At 39.7% G+C, this 20,178-nt stretch overlaps 1 protein-coding gene across 1 annotated transcript in view; it reads right to left on the bottom strand.

Moving 5' to 3' along the window:
- The window catches only part of hecw2a (HECT, C2 and WW domain containing E3 ubiquitin protein ligase 2a), a 42,943-nt gene that overhangs the window by 14,715 nt on the left and 8,050 nt on the right, over positions 1-20,178 (bottom strand). Inside the window, exons 2-16 of the mRNA XM_040149386.1 lie at positions 17,167-17,920; positions 11,602-11,709; positions 11,080-11,174; positions 10,129-10,195; positions 9,369-9,538; positions 9,087-9,226; positions 8,779-8,879; positions 7,836-8,677; positions 5,312-5,612; positions 5,105-5,197; positions 3,873-4,023; positions 3,283-3,389; positions 2,747-2,871; positions 1,414-1,599; positions 1,019-1,153 (exon numbers count right to left, since the gene is read on the bottom strand). Of these exons, the coding sequence (XP_040005320.1) occupies positions 1,019-1,153; positions 1,414-1,599; positions 2,747-2,871; positions 3,283-3,389; positions 3,873-4,023; positions 5,105-5,197; positions 5,312-5,612; positions 7,836-8,677; positions 8,779-8,879; positions 9,087-9,226; positions 9,369-9,538; positions 10,129-10,195; positions 11,080-11,174; positions 11,602-11,709; positions 17,167-17,545 (3,000 nt within the window). The 5' untranslated portion in view covers positions 17,546-17,920. The remainder of the gene's footprint in view (positions 1-1,018; positions 1,154-1,413; positions 1,600-2,746; positions 2,872-3,282; positions 3,390-3,872; positions 4,024-5,104; positions 5,198-5,311; positions 5,613-7,835; positions 8,678-8,778; positions 8,880-9,086; positions 9,227-9,368; positions 9,539-10,128; positions 10,196-11,079; positions 11,175-11,601; positions 11,710-17,166; positions 17,921-20,178) is intronic.

The following is a 20,178-nucleotide window of genomic DNA, read 5'->3' as shown; positions in this document are numbered from 1 at the left end:
TTAGTGGGGTATCGCTAAGTGTACAGATGTAACCAAATAATTATGATGTTGCAAGCAAATAAGACCAACAGGACCTGATGCTGGACAGTTTGAAAGTGTTTTCATCTGCTGAATGTTGGTTGAAGAGAAGAAACTTGCAAGGATGTTTTCATCCTGCAAAAGGTAGTTTATATAAGAGGTAATAGTTAAATTGTCTAATGTTATCAGTTTAAAAAAAAAAGTGGTTCACTGAGCAATGTGGGAGATTCTGGTGAAACTTTTAATCTCGTCTGACTAGATTATGGCTGTAGTATAATAGGCCTACTTAAGGAGTATTACTGTCTGCTTCAAATAGAACACACTGGACTGGATCTGCTATGAACCATTTTATACATACACACACATATACATATATATATGTATATATATATGTATTCTTGAGATGTGGCGAACACAGAGCTCATGTACTATAAAATAGCTTCCTTAGGAATCTTTTAATTTGCTGTAATATTTTTATTGCCATCGCTAATATGTTTTCATTGTCTGATGTCTCACCATTTCTCTCTTTGTCCCTCTCCCCCTCACGACTTGACCTGGCTAAGAAGAATCAATCATTTGACATACAGTAGAGAATGTACAGTATATGAAGATTTTCAGTCATTCAGGTGATGGAGTAGGATATCCAGAAGGACTAAGTCACAGGGAACTTGATTTGCTGATTTAATTTTGAAACCGGTGATGTTTGACTGTACTAAAGGCCAGAGCAAATTTTGAAGAGTTAGAAAATGCAATCTCCAAGTAGTAAGAATGGGAAAAAGGAAGAAAAGTTGAGTTGACTTTCTACCGCTGCACCCTTGACTTGCATTTCCAGTAGTACTGATGTTATGCTTGACGGCTCCACCACAGCACCCTAGCAGAATTAACTTCCCTGCCTGTGCCCACCATGCAGAAACAATCTTTTTTTCTCTATGAACATTGCAGTGTCTGTGTCCGCTTTAAGTTGACTCCAGGAGTGGTGCAGTGGTCGGTAGTCTCTCACCTCCCCAGCACTGTGGCTGCGCTGGCGGCTCAGATGTTGGCGGTGGGCCAGCAGCCCGGTCGAGCGAGAACTCTGGAGGGGCAGCCGTGGGTCAATGAAGGTCGTGGAGCGACAGTTGTGATCCACAAAGAAAGGCTTGAGATTGAGATGCAAATACCCACAGTCATGCATGGATAAACTCCACTATGTGTACGCAGAAACATACAGTATCTCCACATGCAGAACACTGAAAGTAAGGATTATAGAAAAGCAGCACTGAAAACTATTGCACATCTCAGCAGAGGTTACAATCACTGGATGCACATGGACTTCAAGGATAAGGTAATCCTAGGTCAAGACTCAAAGTTTGGGGGTCTCAAACACACACACATACACATAAACGAGCACACACACACCTTCCCTGTATGGTCGTGCTTCATCTCCCACCCTCGGGGAAGCTCCAGCTGCTTGTTGGAGAACATGTTGAGGAAGGTGACGAGGTCGCGGTTGTGCTGGTAGCGCTCGAAGTAATGAGCGTCCCGGCGCACCTTACTGATCATGTGCTTCAGGCAGGTGTTGCTCGTAAACATGCGGTAGGCACTCTGGGCAGAGAGAGCAGAGGGGTGAGGTCATAAGAAAGAGACCGAGGATAGACCAGAGGACAGCTTTGGAGTCCCTTTAAGTTCAAGATGCATGACAATATGTAGTAGGATTCTTCTCACACCAATATTTTCATCATTGAAATTTCTGGAATTGAATTAAAATCAATTTGAAGTTAATAGACTATTAGAGATACCGTCTGTTGGTTAGGTACTTACATAATGCAGAATCAGTTTTACATACAGTATGTATGTATCATACCATACTGTATGTACAGCATGTTCTGTCTCTGAGACAGTGTACAACTGTTTAAATGTAGACTTTCTTGAATAATTGACTTTTTTTCTTTTTCAGTCTATCTTCTATAACATGAGACTTTTTTCAGCGCTGCTCTTATTGATCTCAACCATAGTTTCTACACTGACTTCGAATTTTGATTCAGCTGAAATTTCAAATAACTGTACGTGTATAGGGCTGCAAGTAACAGCTTTTTTTCAATATGGATTGATTTTTCAAGTCATTTATTGATTACTAACTCTACAATAATGCAAAAGAATGATGTATGTATTTTAGGCTAAATTCAGCTAACTTACCACCATTCGCATTTATCATGAAGATTTTGGTTATCTGTGTTGCCAGATACTACTAAAGATAAGTGAGAACATATGTTTGCTTTTTAATTCACAAGGAATGACCTTTCAAAATTGCTCATTGTTTTCTGTCAAAAAGGCAAAGAGCCCAAAGTATGAGTTTTATAATAATGAAAAAGAAAGATGAAAGCAAAATTTGCTTATAATAAATTACGTGTCACTAAATGATGATTGCATTCACCAATCATCAATTACTGTATGTCTAACTCATTAACTGTATTTGTAACTTGTATTAATCACCAGTATTGGGTCATACACTCTGTGTAGCATTACTGTATTCCAGTACTGAATTGTAGCACTACATAGTGAACTCAGCGGCTGATTCAAGCAGCAGTTACTATATCTGAGTTCAACAGCTGTTATGAGTTCTCAAAAGTCAAACTACTGAGTGGACAAAAGTATTTGTATATGAGTTTCTGTTTATATGCAGGCAGCTAGATCAGTGTAAAAGAAGTACAGAGTCAAAGGTGACAGAGGAGGTGAAGCATGTCAGACTGACAGGGTTTGAATGCAGCACAGTGAAGAAGTCGGGGCTGCACAGGAACTTGGCGCTGGGTGACTGCAGCAGCAGGGAGAGGCGTGAGCGACCACTGGTGTGAACGACTGCGCTTTCTCGTCGGTATTCTGCAACGGTGTAAACACATACTAGTCAAGCCTTCAAACAGAGAGACACCTAAGCCGCTTAATTCATGACAGCATAAGACATCTATTTTCATACAGTACGTCAAGCCTATGGCTCAAACAAAGATGCACAAATGCAGACAGGAATTTCAGGATTACATATCTAGCATTTTGTGTCACTGAAAAAAAAAAAACATCTCTCTGGAATACTGTTATTCTGAGACCCTCATGCATAAAATAAAAAAAAATCTTTTTCCGACTCATGTCTTACCATAGTATTTCAAGAGATGAATTGTTTCAAGAGGTGAGTAATTTAATTATAAAAATGTTGTTTCAGGCGCACAGTTCTTGTGAATGATCCCTTTATTTTTTTCTGTTTCTGTACTCGTTTGTAGGAGGTCTGTTGAAACTCACCAGAAATGGAGTGGGGCATCAATTCACTTTCTGGTTCAGGTAACAGGTCAACTGGGCTTTCCTCTGACCGATCACTGTTGGTTATGGTCCTCCTGATGCTCTGGTATCTGTGATTGAGATTATAGTGAAAGTATAGTGTTTCAGAAGTTCAGCAAAAAATGTAGTTTTTGAATACAACTATTTACATGAACTAATTGCTATACAAATCATATATTAAAACTGAGGCATTTTCAGTGGAGAGAGAATTATACAGAAGCCCTTGCCTACTGAAAGGCTTTGTATACCTTTGTTTATTCAACAACAGGTACATTAGTTCCTCAAGATGAAGAGAAATAAAAAGAAACCCACAGGCAATGTCCCATTAAAAGAGAACACATAAAAAATAGGCCTCTGAGTGGACATTTCTGTGTGCACACAAGTATTGTTTTGCTTCTCTAGCCTGTTAAAAGCCACTACTGATAAACTAAACCCCTGGTTTAGTGAAATATTGATCACAGTATATACCTGTACAGCATAATTCTATACAACAGCATTTACTATTGAAAAAAAAATGCTGGATATTGCAGTACATTTCACCTTCCTGAGCCTACCTGCGATTGAGTTGCTCCATCTGCTGAATGGAGTTGGAGCGAGTCAGGCCCTGCAGGGCAGGAGGTCCGGTGGGACGCTGCCATGTGGTGGTCCTGTTCACGTGGTCCACGAAGAAGATCCTGCCGTGGCTGTCGATACGAGCCTCCCAGTCTGAGAAGCAATGGAAACAAAGTAGATGTTTAATGCCTCGGGGGACCATAACTGTAAATGTAAATGCAAGTCAACAGTTAGTGACAGACGCTGAAATTAACAACTAACAATCTCAAAGCTTTTGAAACCCCACTTCGCACCGTGACATTGATATACTTCATATTTAGGTCATCCGACCCAGAAATCTTGTACTGATTATTTATTTGACAGTACATTTTAACTAATGCTATAGAAATGCATTCACAAAATTAGCTTTAACATGCTAGCAGCTCTTTGATGCTGAGCTAAATGCTAACATAAGCATGCTAACATCTTCACATTGACGATGCTAACATGTTGACGTTAGACAGGTAATATTTACCACATTGTTTTAGAGTGTTAGTGGGATAACATTTGCTAATTAGCATTAAACACAAAGTATGGCTGAGGCTGATGGGAATGTCATTACTTTTTTAGGTATTAAGTCATAAACCAAAGTAATGGGCACACCTAAATTTTCATTTGTGCACTAGAGGAAGAATCAGAGGATCACCAATGTTATTACAGTTCATCCTGTGGGGAACATGAATGTCTTTACAAAATCTCAAAAGCAATCCATCTGATAATTTTCTTGATATTTTACAACTAAAACCATTAACATCACTAGATAAAAACTCAAGAGATCACCAAAGTCATTAGGATTTATCCTCTGGGGATCATGACTGTCTGTTTAAACATTTTTGGCAATTGTCAAGATATCAGCCCAGAGTCATGGGACTGACATACTATCAGGTATTGGTAGTGTGGCTAAAAAGGAATGCAAATCTTCAGATCATTTTATTCACATATTTTTTCCTGTATGTGTCATTACACAGTGAGAAATTGCTGTGTCAGTCATTATTCTTTGAGCCATTTGGGGTTAATTTGTGGTCCAAATGGTCCATTGTAGTTTTAGTTAGGGTCGCTCATTAGAACATAAACATGGACACACATGGATACATATATAAACACAGACAAATAAAAACACACTGCTACACACAGATGGTGGCATACACAGATAAAATAGACAAACAATATGGTGCATGCAGACACACACACTCACTGGGGGGTAGAGGCTCGTCCACACGTTGGTATCGGTGGATGTCGTGACGTACAGAGGGAAGCGAACGTACAGGATGGCCGTTGACATTGGTACCTGAACATGGAAAACATATAAAAGACTAGAAGACGCCTTTAGGACTGTTTTTCTTGGGAATTAAAAAAAATTACACAGCAATAAGTGAGCAGTGAGTTGCTTGAAACTGAGTACCTTCCTCTCCATCGGTTTCTGTGGTAACTTGCTCTGAATCCACAGACCCCGCCTCCTCATGTGGCTTAGTCTCCTCCCCTTCCTGTTCTTCAGCCGTACCCCCTGCAGCCTGCAGGCTGAGCCTCCTTACACTGATCTCCTCGACCTCCTCTTGCTCCCTGGCTGGCGGAACTTCTCTTTCAGCCTCAGTGACGTCAGCTTGTCCACCCCCTTCATCGTCTACAGCTTGATTGGTTGGTGTGGTGCTGGAAACTACATCTCCCCCTGGATCAATGGCTGTCTCGGCTCCCTCCTGTGCTTCCTAAAAAATATTCCACAAAATAAAAAATTAGAAAAATTTGTGAAAATAATTGACAAAATGACAATAATTTTAGAGCTGGTGTTGATACAAGTTAAGCTCACTAGGTGATTCGAATACATAGTAGAATTGCAAGGCATTCACACGTACTGCTATAAAATATCTGAATGAATTACTAATTATTAAGTCTGTCAATCTATGTGGCAGCTCACAACATAAGCATGAGCAGCATTGGCTCCATCACCAAGGCAACAAAAGAAAGCCGAGAGACGTTTGGCTTCATGCAAATATGTATTGGTGTGTAGCAGTGAAAGCTTAAAGGAAACAATCATGGAACATTTGTTGAAAGATCGAGTGGAAAATGGATAGATAACTGGTTTCCAGTCTCATGTTCCTAGAAGTTCACTACTAGAACAAGACAAGTCAGACAATATTATCTTCAACTAACTATCTGGATAGAAAATATGTATTTCACCCCGTATTTTGAAAGTAGAATGATGGTGTTACAGTATAGTATTATGGTGCAGCATCACACAAAAACACCTGGGTCTAGGAGACTGCTGAGTCAATACAATGCATGCACTGTGAAGAAACTAATCACACTCAGCCACAGCACAGTGCCTACACATAAAGAAGATGAGAAATGGTTATGATGACATTTGATGATAGCAAAATATTATTAGAAGACATCACCAGAGTGTGCTCACATCCATGACTAGCTGAGCAAATTATGATGAGTATCAGCCTACTGATTATGAAACTTTGATAATAATTAATGGTGATTTTGCAGGTGATCATCTTGTTTTGCTTTAGTATTCAGGCAGATTTAACAAAAGAAACCTCACAAGAAAGTTTACTAGTTTAAGTTGTATTCGCCCTAATTACATAAAGATGAATATAGAGTATGCAAATATTCTACAACAAAGCAGCTATAAAGAATAGTTGAATGAGAAACAAACATTTACCACTTAAATTGAACTGGGACTGAATGGAGTTTAGCATCAAGTTTAAGATACAAATGAATGCCAGAATGCCTTTCTCAATAATCAGTAGAACGCACAGTCCTGAAACATTTACTTTACAATATGTACACTGCACAGAGTAACTGTTAAGGCACATTGATCAAGGTTTAAATTTATATAGACCATCAGTTGCATCTTGCATCACAGTTAATTAATAAGACAGATAACTTATTCAAATTTTCAAAGCGATTTCCTAAATTTTAGCTTACTACTGCATTTCAGTAGAAAACAATGCCTGTTTCATTAGGAGAACATTTAAATCTGTTTGCATCAATTCACAATAGTGTTGAAAGGTACCATGAGGATTTCTGACCTCTGGTAGTGACATGGAGCATTATTTTTATGAGTCTTTCCCCTTTTGGCTTTTACTGTGTAAAAGCATGAGGACGTACAGTACATGCACATGTTCAAACACACCTGCTGTGCAATTCATATCTGGCTCTTGGTTTCACAACTGACTGTTGGTCGTACTAATGCGCAAATACAGTTAAGTAGAAATGCACCTACAAAGGTAGTGAAGAAGAAGAATGATGGTGAGCAAATATGAACATAAACAATGCATAATTTGAAATTTAAAAAACAGGCTTTGCAAATGTTTTATGGAGAAGGAAATGCAATCAACATGTCTGTAAAATCTCAAAGACACATGTAGTTCTTTTTTTTTTGCAAGAAAACCCCACAGGGCACCTCGCACAAACACTTAATAATAATAATAATAATATCCAATCTTCCTAATAAATAAAACATGTTAAAATACTGTATATCTACATGAAATCTGAGTCTTAGGTTTACTCACATCTGTTGATGTGATTTTCTTTGATGACAACAAACACTTTTCTATTGCTTCTCAATAACAATAGTGCTAGTAAAATTACCAAATTTTCTAGTTTTCTCAAATGTGGCGGTTCGTTGCTTTCCTCTGTTTCTTTTATCATTGCAAAATTATAAAAATTGTTTTTTTGTACTGTTTTTGGTTTTGGACAGAACAAGTAACTTCAATTAACCTTAAGCTCTGAGGAAACTGTGCTGAAAAATTTCCCCATTTTCTGATATTTTTATTATTCGGTTAATCATAAAAATAATCAACAGATTAATCAACAATGAAAATAGATTTTGGTTACAGTGAGATTTATAGTTTTGTAGTAATGACTGTGAACAAAGAGTTGAATTCTGAGTCATGACCATATTAAGATAATGAACTCACCAGAGCAGTGGTCAGTGTGATTGGACAGCTCTCTGATGATGAGAAGACTGTCTGTGGGGCTGTTGCCATGGAGCAGGTGTCAATCTCTGATAAGGGTTCCTCGCCAGGCACCCTTTCCTCCTCAGGCACCTCTCCACCCTCTAGCAAAGCATTATGGGACACAGCCTCTGTGAAAGGAGCCTCCTCCACTTCAGAGAAGACATCTGGCTCCAAAACATCCTCTAAGTCCAAACCTGCTTCTACCTCTAACTCAGGGGGCACATCTTCTGTCACAGCACCTGCACCCTCGGGCTCAAGCACTGAGGGCTCTAGCTGCTCAGGCTCCTGTTGGAGCTCAGGAAACGGGTCTTCTTCATCCGGGCCGCCGACATCTAGAGGTTCTCCATTCATCAGCAGCGGTGACTGTGGCACTGGTGTGATGTCATTGAACCCCGATCTCTCCTCGTCCTCATCTGAATCTATGTGCAACATTGCGCTGAGTCTTGTGTGTGTGGGGAAGCTAGAGCGCAATTTGGGTGAGGCTGCACCCAAGGGTCTTTCACCAGGACCCTTAGGGGCCTCAATAGCATCTAGGCCCTCACTGAGTGACCTCTGGAGCATTTCATGGCCCGACAGGCTTTCAGGCTCCACAAATCTAGCCTCGCCTCCAACAAGCGACAGGTCCTTTTCTGGGCAGGCCGTGGCCCCACCTTCCCACATGCCTTGGGAGCCCTGGGAGCCGGTTGGGGAGGGGCCCGCAGAGACCACCCCCGGAAGGTGATGTGGCAGGTCCTCATCGTCAGATGGAGTCCCTGGAGCTCCGTTCAAGGATGAAATGCCAATGATAGAATCAGGAGAAGCACCTACGGTAGGCAGAGCAGGTTGCATGTTGATGAAAACAAATAAATTTAAATAAAATGTATTTTGTATACAGAGTGTAAATACAATTTGAAGGCAGACTTACCGTCAGGCCCGGTTGAGGTGAGCTCCACTTTGAACTGCAACTGGCCGCTTACATGTTCAGTGGGCAGGCGTCGACACAGAGGGAAACTCACAGGCTGGACACTGGACAGCAAAACAGAGAGGAAAACATCACAGAGGGATGTGTGTTTGTGACATTGTATCATCAAATTAATGAAACAGGTCAGAAAAATTTCCTTCTGACAGACTGCACTGTTTTACGTAAAGTATGTATAGAGTATGTTCTAATTGTGTGTGATTCTGTGTGTGTGTGTGTGTGTGTGAACTCATGTTTGCCCGTTTGTTACCTACCCGGGTATTTTTTCAATAAGCCGCTGCACAGGGATAGTGAGCTGACCGAGGAAGCGTTTGATGATTGGTCGGCTTTTTGCGAACTTATCCTTTACCTCAATATACAGGATGTCTGTCATTAGTGCTACAAATGTGTATTTCTGCAGAGAGGCAAAGACACACATGGTCAGTACATTCCCAATTATGTATTGATAATATATTGCTTGAAAGAGAGTGCGGGTGTTCATGTGTCCTCTCACTGATAATAAAGTGATTTTGGACGTGTAAAAGTATGAGAAGCACCTCTCCATGCCAGATAGGGTTGATGGTGTTAGCAATGATGGCTGATCTTCGTTCCTGTCCGTGATGACTGAAGACGGGGAAGACACTCCTCTTTCCTGGGTGGATGGACATCTTCAGGTACGGGTCCGGATTAAAAAACATGCCCTTCTTCAGGCCAGTAGCACGCAAATCTGCAACAAAACATTCCAGACAACAGTGTTATAACAAGTGGGCCAAATATCTCGGCAAGGAAAGTGAAGGGCTGGTTCTCTCTTCTCCGACTTCTGGCACAAAACCTGACCTGCAGATACATATTGGCCAACAGAGGAAAGTGCTTTGGGTGAGAAAGTTGTAACAGGACATTCTGTTCTTGTAAACTCATTAAAATTAATCCTGATATTGCCTGACGCCAATAGAAAACTGATAACATTCTTCGTCTTTCTCTGTTAGGAAAACACCTCTTTAAATTCCAAGACCACTGTGTTTTCTGTACAGCTTTGAAGGTTTACTCTGGCTTTTCCCAAATGAACTGTTATACAAAGATGAAAATAAGACTGCATCGCTCGGCTAAATGTCAAACGTGTGGTTTTTGTTTTTGAGTTTTTTGTTAAATTTATTTAACAACAGTTATTGACTCCACTTCCGGATTTGCTTTGATTTGCTATTGAGGATGATTATGAGAGCTATCTTAATAGTAGTGTGCCACAAAAATATTCACTTTATAGTATCAGTCAAAATGTCTTCCAACATAAAAAAAAAACGTGTAAATATCTCAACTCACCCGTCAAAGTAAAGCTGATCAGTTTCCGAGGATGTTCAATGCCCACCTGCTCGGCCAGCCCTTCCACCTGAGAGAGAAGAGACAATGTCACACTCTGCACACCACAGGGAAAAAACAGGACTAATTTGTATTTCACACACCTGTGTTTGTCCTACTGAATTCAAATAAACCTAAATACTTATACAGAGGACAACATGGGAGGTGGAGGGAAGTAAAGTCACTGCAAGCAGAAAGTACTGTAGCAGCAAGGATGCACTGCTCATTGTTGTTGTAGCAGAGAGAATTAGATTGCTAATATGGGTGGCCTAGTGTAAGGAATTGATTCTTTCATACTGTATATGAGTATTTAAAATGTATATGAGTATTTGGCCATCAATCCGCTGGACTGTATGAAACATGGTATACAAACAATGGCTTACATGCCTGCCTGAACCACTCCATTATATACATATGCTGTGGACTTTACATGACTACTGACCATTCTTTAAAGAACACTATTCATTTTCAGATAGATTTCCATCCTACCAGACAGTCATTGCTTTATATTAATTTCAGTTCAAAAATCAACTGGCAGAAACTTGAAATCTCCTTAATAGTTTAATTCAGCCCTGCTTTTTTGTCCATTCAAACACACTCTAGAATTTGAATTTGCACTGATCACCACTGTTAAATGTATGAAATCAACTACACTTTCAAACAGCATTTCTTTTCAGCAGGTGACAGCAAATACCCATTTATCCATAATGGTATAGCTGAGCTAAAGCTTGAGACTGTGTAAGACGAAATCTCAGACTGATTGCCCCCCACCCTCATGCACACACACACACACACACACACACACACACACACACACACACACACACACACACACACACACACACACACACACACACACACACACACACACACACACACACACACACACACACACACACACACACACACACAGACCAGGACTGCTGGATTCTTCACAGTGATACAGGGGGTTGTGGCTCGCAGGGCTCCACTCACTCCATGGTAGTACTTGAAACAGATCTTGGTCTCGGCTGTAGAGGAAGTAGTAAAGAGTTATGGGATATGGAAACATTGCAAACATTCTCTGCCTATTGTTGGCCACCCTGCAGTTATACTGTATACTGTGGAGTAGTGTTTTGATTATGTCATATGCAATGATCGCTAAAGCTCTAACATATAGTTAGATTAATTGTAGATATATGGTCAATATCCTAAAATTTAGGGAAGATTATGATTCATTGAATCATATGAATATAAGAATGGTTGTATATATGAAAGCTTATACAAACGTTAAATCCTTTTTACCTTGTGTGCCAGAAAAACATTCTCATTCTGAAATTTTAAATATATTACAGTATATCTTCAAAGAACTAAGTGATAGAGTGCAAGGATTTTTTTCCCAATCAATATATTGAATTGTATCATTGTATCATCAGTCAAACATGACCTGAAACTTACGCTCCATAAAGTATGGCCCAGCCTCCAACCTCCAAACAATCTGACCTTTTTGGGTACCATTCACCCCTCTGTTCTTACAGTCCCACACATTGGATGGATTGGTTTCATCTGGAAAAGAGCAGATATGAGTGTGTGTTAATTCTGGGGTTCGACAAGTCCACACCCGCTGTGTTGACATTCCCCCTGATTTCAAACCAAAGAGCCTTAAATCAAACAACAGATGAGAGTGCTTAAGCTCTGGACTCTGCTATGAAAAACTGCAACCAAGCTTCATCTGTTCTGCCTTTCAGTCAGTTTAGTGTGCAAACTCCTTCTTTAATCAGTGAAATCATTCCCAAAATAACCTCCCTACAACCTCTAACCAGAAGGACAAACACCAAACTTCCTCTGAGTTAAAAACAGGGTGGGGGAATTCCGCTGTATGTAGCACTTTGGCACACAGATTAATGAAGCACCAAACTCAGCTGACTGGAGGAAAGTTTTGAGGGAGGATTGTGTATTGTAAATGTGTGTGCATGAGCATGCCAGTGTGTTTTTGTTTGAAGGGGAGCGGGGGAGGAAAGTTGCTTATCATTGAGTGTCTGCTTAGTCGAGGAAAGCGGTAGTCCCTCTGGGGTATAAGACCCTGGAGCAGATAATGAACTCCTGGCAGCCTTATGATCAATATGAAGTGACCTGACGCCTCGGCCGGCACCAGCAGTTTACACTACCTTTTTCTCCCACATAGCATTCCATCTACAAGGGAAACTTATCCAAACGGGTTTAGTTCTGGAGGTCATCAGAAATGTAATTAATCATTTAGTAAACAAGTTAAAATGATCATGAACTACATTCTTTTATAAAATAATTGCATGGTGCCCAGAATCTATTCTTGCCTGCTGTACTGGGGGTTTGTCTGACCTCTTGGAAGTCAAAGACACCCATTTTTTCAGAAATCCATTATCCATTACTTACACAATAGATCATGTCGAACAGCTAATAGACTGCAATTTCTCTTAACGTAACTTTGTTATACAAGTAATTATCTAGCGTAAAGAGACAACTTTCACTTTTTGCATAACGAAAAAGTAAACATATGGACTTTGCAGTGATCTCTTCACATTTACTTTGTCAGACTGGAACAACAACATTGACTCTGCTGTTAAAAATTATTTTAGAAAAAGCAGCAAGCTAATTTTTACAATAATTTATTATTTTCATCAGTGTAGCAATATGTCTCTGGGATTGATCCTGTTTCAATATGTATTTTGTGTGTAAGCTTTAGATATTTTGCATGTCAGGCCTTCATCATTGTCATCAAAAAAAAAACACTGGATCCTCCATTTCCCGTAATGCCACCAAATAGCATCATTTCATTTGACCCTCCCTGTGTGGTAAAAACCAACGTCTTTCAAACTACTTCCAGTTCATCAGGTAGGGCTTCTGTTGCATTTTTTTTTTGTCTTGGGATATTGTTTCGCAGACTTCAGATAGGTTTCTTCAGAGCCACATGTAACTGTTTTCACAAGATCAGTTGTACTCATCATGACGAGTAAACTGTAAAATTGGTGGAGTGCCCCTTTAATATTTCAGTTTTTGGTTGACTTTAATGAACGTCTTTTCACATTAGCCTGAGACCACCGCAGGTTAAATGCCATGAGCAGGTCAAGTCTGTAATAACAGCAGGACGGACAGGACCGACGGGGTGTTGACTGGGTTTTTTTTAGGCAGTAGAGATACAGCCAAAGAGATGGATAAACTACCTTAAAAGAGTGTTGGTGAATATTATGGACATAGAAAAACATAAGTTATGATATGCAATGCACTGCCATGCTAATAATTTTTGATTTAGCAAAGCTAATGGAACTGCGGCTAGCCCAAAGGTGACGTCAGGATGTCAGCTCTTTACCATGTAAGCAAAATGGAATAGAAGTCAGGATTCTAAAAACAAATGTGCAGTTGGAACACAGTTGATCCTGTATTACTTTTCACCATGATGGACAGATTTGCCAGACAGTTTGAGACTGATAGCCTTCCTCAGCATACAGGTCAATGTATTTCCCCCTTGTCAAATTCCTGTCTCTAAGCAGGATTAGCATACATTATTGGAGACCACCCTGTTTGCCACCAAGACATGCATGGTTTGTGATGGTGTGTGTGTTATCGTATACCAAGGCAGAGCTGTTACATGTTGACTCAGCTTCCAGTCCTGTGTAAAGTCTCAACAGCTCCTGTTTCACTATTGACTCAGAGATATAAGCTCCTGCACAAGACTCTTCCTGGCTATTATCAGTTTCCAATAATAAATTACCAGGATCAGCTGATCCAAGTTTTGAGGACAGGTAGGGTCAAGTCAGCTCTGGTTCTGAGTGCCTGCAAGTTTCCAAAAATAATTCAGCAATAAGATTTTTGGGGAAAAGCACAGATAACAGTATAGAGGTAGAATGAGAAATTGATTGAAGATTCTGATCATATATGTGCGAAATGTATAGTACTTATTATTGTAATACTGTTATATGAGTTACTATCTGAGTTACAGTGTGATCACACTGTGAGACACGTCTGACAGTGGCAGATTAGCTTTGTCAATGAGACAGTCTTGAAAACTTCAGGATCAAATTCTCACTATGACCCATGTCAACAAACCAACCAATCGGAATGATGCATGAAGCGGTCATTTTTCACAGCAGACATTTTGACATGTCACAGCAGGAAAAGCACAGGTGTAAATAATAAAATCAATGATGATAGAATGCAGTTTAGCGGCTTCAGTTTCAGGATCCTGGTATTGTGTATGTTGGCTCACTGTCACAACTTGGCTTACTGGCTCACTTGAATTGAACTAAGCCGTCGTTAACATTATTAGTTCCACTTGTTCTTTACCTACCACGAAAAATCAAAATGCCTGCTGTGGAAAAAGGTCTTTGACAAAGAATATACAGGCAAATGATACACTGTAAGTGCCAATTTTGAATAAAAATGTAAAAAAGTAATTAAAAAAAAAACCAGCATATTTTCAAGCATGAAAGTTCATTCTTGACCCTGAAAATCGTAGTTTGACAAAATCATCCCAAGTTAGTGTCCGCTTGCTACCTTTTTCCAGTGTCTTCAGCCACTTAACCAGATTAACTTTGCTCAGTCGTCATTGAGATGGATCTATTGCCATGCAAAAACAGTAGTTGTTATAACTTTTTACATCATATATATAAAGTCCTGCTATAAATTATTGGCACCCCTGAATTTTAAGAACAGAATTTAGAATATTATCATAAATAAATGCAGATTTTACCAATTTTGTATAATCAAAATATTTTAATAAAATTTCCAAGGTTACTGAACAAAAAAAAATAAAAAAACAAAACTTGCAGCAAAATAATACAAACACAATATATACCCCAGAAACAACTATTGGCACCCTTGACGAATATTTTGTTGCAATCACAGCCTCTAAACGTTTCTTGTAGCCGTCTAGAAGCTTCTTGCTCCTGTCTGCTGGTAGTTTCTGCCACTCTTCCATTGCTATGCGTCCAAGCTCCTTTAAGTTTGCAGGAGTCCTTTTTGCAATGGCAGATTTCAGCTCTCTCCAAAGGTTTTCAGTGGGATTTAGGTCAGGACTCTTTGCTGGCCAGTTTAAAACAGTCCATCTTTTTCCTTTTCAAACATTCTTTTGTGCTCGTTTGGTCGTTGTCCTGCTATAAAGACCCAAGACCTGCACCTAAAACCTAGTTTTCTGAGCCTGGGTAACACATTTTGCAAAATGCCTTGCTAATCTTCTGATTTCATCATTCCTTTGATACATTCAATGCCTCCAGTACCAGAGGCAGAAAAGCAGGTCCACAACATGATAGAACCTCCACCATGTTTTACTGTAGGTAGGATATTCTTTTCCTTATGGGCTTCATTTCATCGCCTATAAACAAGCTGAAGCGCTGCATTCCCACAGAGCTCTACTTTGGTTTCATCTGTCCATAGAACATTATCCCAGAAAGACTGTGGCTCATCTATTCATGGTTTTGCAAAACATTAGTCTTGCCTTTGTGAGACTTTCTTTCAGTAGTGGTTGCCTCCTTGGCCTTCGCCCATGGAGCACCACTTGGTTTAGTGTGTGGTGTATGGTAAAGGCTGAAAGTACCACTCCAGATTGCTCCAGGTCAGCCTGAAGCTCTTTAGATGTCTTTTATTGTGTTTTTCAAGAATTCGTATCAACCTTTGCAGACTTCTCTCACTGAGTTTCTTTTTAGCAACACAAACCTGGAAGCGTCTTATCAGTTTCATGACTGTGAAACTTGTTGATAACATTACGTTGAACCGTTGAAACAGGGATTTCAGGATCTTTGGCGATTGCCTTGTAGCCTTTGGAATTGTTCTGTTTTCTGATAATAGCATGTCTGATGCTCTCAGACAGCTCTCTCAACTTTGCCATTGTGAAAAAGAAACTGGAAACAATCAACCTCTTTTTGTGCTGTAAAACCATCATTCATCGGTTAATTCAGGTCATGTGAACACTGAAAATTAAGCACAAGTGAGTTTTATTTTTTTTGGAACTTCAACTTGATTAAAAGGGTGCCAATAATTGTTGAAACTGATTTTTTTTTATTGTTATTGTTCAGTAACATTTGACATTTTATTAAATATTCTAATTATACAAAACTGGTTAATTTGGATTTATTTCTGAAGATATTCTAAATTCTGTACTTAAAATTCAGGGGTGCCCATAAATTCTACCAAGACTGTATATATTAAACTATAATAATTTATATATTATAAAAATATCGTATTTTAGAGTCCCTTTCTAAGGTCTAGAGTGATATTTAATGCTTAACTCTAAGCCAATTAAGAATTCCTAAAGTGCTATGGATTACTGTAAATAATAACTGTGCTGGGATGCCAACAGATCTGTCTTCATAACAACTGTAACTGCGGAACACCATTTCACACAGGTGAAAGAAATAAAAGCTAGTAAGTGGACCCTTGTGTGATTTCCAGTTTTAGGATTGTGTTATTGAAGTTGATAATGTGTTTCTGCTTGCTTTCATAATGCTCCTATTCACTAGAGATTTATCTGATATGCCCCAAAATTTATAATTTACAAGCTGCCACATAATGAGACAAAGATTTTACTCAACTCATCTCACAGTATGAAATGTAATGAACCTGCAAAATTTTGCTGTACGGGCCCTTGCGTGAAACTTGACGGCAAACTTGAAAGCAAAAACATTCTCAAGTTCTGACCTATTAAAATCCCAGAGCATTTAAAAATGAATAGGACAGCAACGGGCAGGCCTTGCATAGCAGCATGCCTTACATATTATTATTAGGACTATGTATGGATTTCAATTATGCAATAAACACTATTATCACAGCATTGAAAGAAACCTGTCCAAATGCTGTTTCATTTTAATGGTCTGCATTCAAGAATTTAATCTTGACTTTCATTTGCTGATAAAGACCTGTGACATGACTGGAACCTATCCTCAAGGACTTGAGACTTGACAGGGACCCAGACTTGAGATTTGATCTTGACCTGCCCCAGAGAATTAAAAGCAGCTCTAGTAGCAAATAAATATGTAAAAGTAATCGTCTAACCAATGTGGTACAGCCCGATCCAGTCGGTAGCATCCACTTCCTCCTTGATATCCCAGGATATGACGAGGTTCTGACCACGGTTCAGTGTGTACTCCAGAGTGGACGCGGTTAGCGAGGACCGGCTTTGGGAAGTCACCAGGTCTGTGTCGCTGTTAGCCCTCGGAAGCCCTATAGGACTGCTGACAACGGAGGCAGTATCGACAGCAGCACCGCCCCTCTCCGCCAGGGTCCGCAGGTTCTCTGGGCTGAGGGTGTGCCGGAGGTTGGGGCTGCGCCTTCTTGGAGCTGACAGGTGTTCACGCCCCCCCACCGCGAGGTTGGGTGGATTATGGGAACGGGTCCTGGGTGGTAGGACTGCTGTAGCGAGGGAAGGGCGCATGTTGTGTATCTGGTGAAGAGACAGCTACAGGAAGGGAAAACAGTTGATGAGAAGTCCCAAAAAGAGGCAGAGATGAGTAGGAGCTTCTTAGTGATTGGGCTAGTTGTTGATGTGATAGCACATTTGGCTGATTTATCCTTGTTAAGTCAACTTAAATCCTCATTTTTGAACAGTGAGAGTTGGTTTGAAGAGGTTGTCATTACTGGAAATATATGGGAGTCTTGGAAATAATGTGTTGATTCCTTATACACAGAGGCCCCCACTATCGGCCCTTTTGGTCCTTGCATCATAAAATAACTGTGAAAGTTGAAAATATCCACCAACAGTCACAGTCTTTGCCTTTCTTATTCCATGATATCCAATGGCAATTGGAACCTGAAAATCGGGAGAGGGAGAGACAGAGAGAAATCAATGAGCTACAAAATTGCTCATACACAACAAAAGCAATGACTGCATACCATGAGTTGCAATCATCAAATGACTGAACAAGCATTAGTCACCAGCGGGTTGTTTGCTGTCAAAGAACTTGTTACCAACACAAACAACCCTGCACAACCTTTTCTCTCCGCCATTTCTTCTCTGACAACCCCTCTAATGAAAGAGGAAATGTTCGTGAGGAGGGTTTCAACTGTGTACAAATCATTTTATTTTTAGAAATCATTTAAGTTATTTTTTATTAGTTTATCGCTTACTAGTATTCGAATGGTAAGGAGTAAACACAATGTACTATTTACTTCTTTGAATTATTTATGAAACACTTAATGAAGGTCTATATGTTCTTCTTGCTGGTACAAACAGACCTACCCCCTGTGGAGAAGAGTAAACTGAAAACATCTCATTTGAAATCCATTATCTCTATGAGAGTGTTGGAAAAAGAAATGTATAAATCATCCTAATAACCCTAACACACACACAGACGAACACATCTCTGCAATTAGGTTTCAGTAGTTTCTGTCAGTATAGGCTGCCTCAGTTAAAACAGAAGGGAGACAGGCAGCTGTATCTGCCTCCCAGGAAGTTTTTCAATCAAAAAATGCCAGTCTGGGAACTGTCTGGGGAGAGCCATGTTGTTTAAAGGAAGGATGGCATATGACTTCAGAATCTAACTAGGGGCAGCTGGTTTTAAATGAGCTGAGAGGCTGTTTTTTTTTATCCAAAGGAGAAAGGTTTGATAATATTCAGCTAATACGTGCCCCGTGCAATCACTGGAAAAGTGTGTGGGCTGTAGTTTGAGCTAAGCCCTGATTTCTTTGGCATTTTAAGTGGGTATACATCTCAAAAGCTGAGCTGTTCAGTGAAACCATTGCCACCTCTGCAGGCCTTAGTATGTGGCTTGCATGCTATGTCACTGTATTTAATAAAAAAAAGTTTGGATTGTAAAGTTTTTGCAATGAAATAAGTAAAACTGAAAACCCACAACCTAGATGTCACTCCAGTTCAAACGACATAACTGTCACTAACAGTTCTTGTTCTCATAGTTTGATATTACAGGAACAATTTGACATTTTGGAAATATGCTTATTCGTTTTCTTGCCCCAAGTCAGGTGACAAGCTCACTCTAATATCAGCATTGAGAATACGTAGCTAACACCAGGAGTCATTAGCTTAGCTTAGCATAAAGACTGGAAACAGGTAAAACAGCTTGCTTGGCTCTGTTCAAAGGTAGAAAAAAAATTTGACTGAGTTATGACTCTTTCTATGTGCCATTTGCCATTTTTGATGCAAACTGTGGCAATCATATGCTAAGGGTTTTAAGTATCTCAACTGGCTCCATGAATTGTGTGTCAAAACCACTGCTGCATCAACTGTTGAATGTGTTGGTGAGCAAGCCAAACTACAATAACTAAACTCCTGTGCACCTGTCTCTTTCACCTCACATAGTATCTTTGCCTTAGGTCTCTCCATTCGTTCCCCCTAGGGAGGTACACCTCAACATCTGATTTAATGTGTAGTTTGGCACTTTACTTCAATATGCTCTCTGCCTTTCCTCTGCTGCACCAACTAACAACTTCCTCTGCATCATCTATCAAAGTGTCAAGACTGAATCTGATTTAAATACAGTTGGCAAAAACCACAAGCAATTGCTTTTGTGGATGTCTTCTATAGTAAGTGGGATAATCTTTTATTTAGATGTAAAATCTAGTCTGACTTCTTTTGAGTATGGATTGGATTATCTGCGTATGCACGGCTGTTTGACTTAATTCAAGTAAACATAACTTGCCTTGTATTTATAAGTAATTTTACCCTATCTGGGGTCATGTGTAGCTCGATACAAGGGACAGAACTATGAGAGGACTTCCAATATGCTTTAACACTTATTTAAATCTCTGATGTTTCCAGACAAAAACATCTTATTTCAAGTCTTTTGGCCGCCTGATGGTATATTCTCAACTTCATTTTGGGACAAAATATATCATTTATATATCAAGGCTTAGACTTCATTCAATACAATACAGACATACAGTGTCAGAATAGTCATTAGACCTAGCACACTTCTCTGTTGAAACCAGCATATTAAACATCTACATCAAGTATTATACATGGGCCAGGCACAGACAAATTGATGCAGACACTTCATGAAATTATGTTGTAACTTTTACAAAAAATTGTCTACTATACTGTGCATACGGCTC

This window comes from Xiphias gladius, chromosome 16 (genome assembly GCF_016859285.1).
Source record: "Xiphias gladius isolate SHS-SW01 ecotype Sanya breed wild chromosome 16, ASM1685928v1, whole genome shotgun sequence".
In the NCBI taxonomy this organism is placed as follows: Eukaryota; Metazoa; Chordata; class Actinopteri; order Istiophoriformes; family Xiphiidae; genus Xiphias; species Xiphias gladius.
Note: the sequence above shows the minus strand (reverse complement) of the source record. Positions and strands in the feature narration are given on the sequence as shown.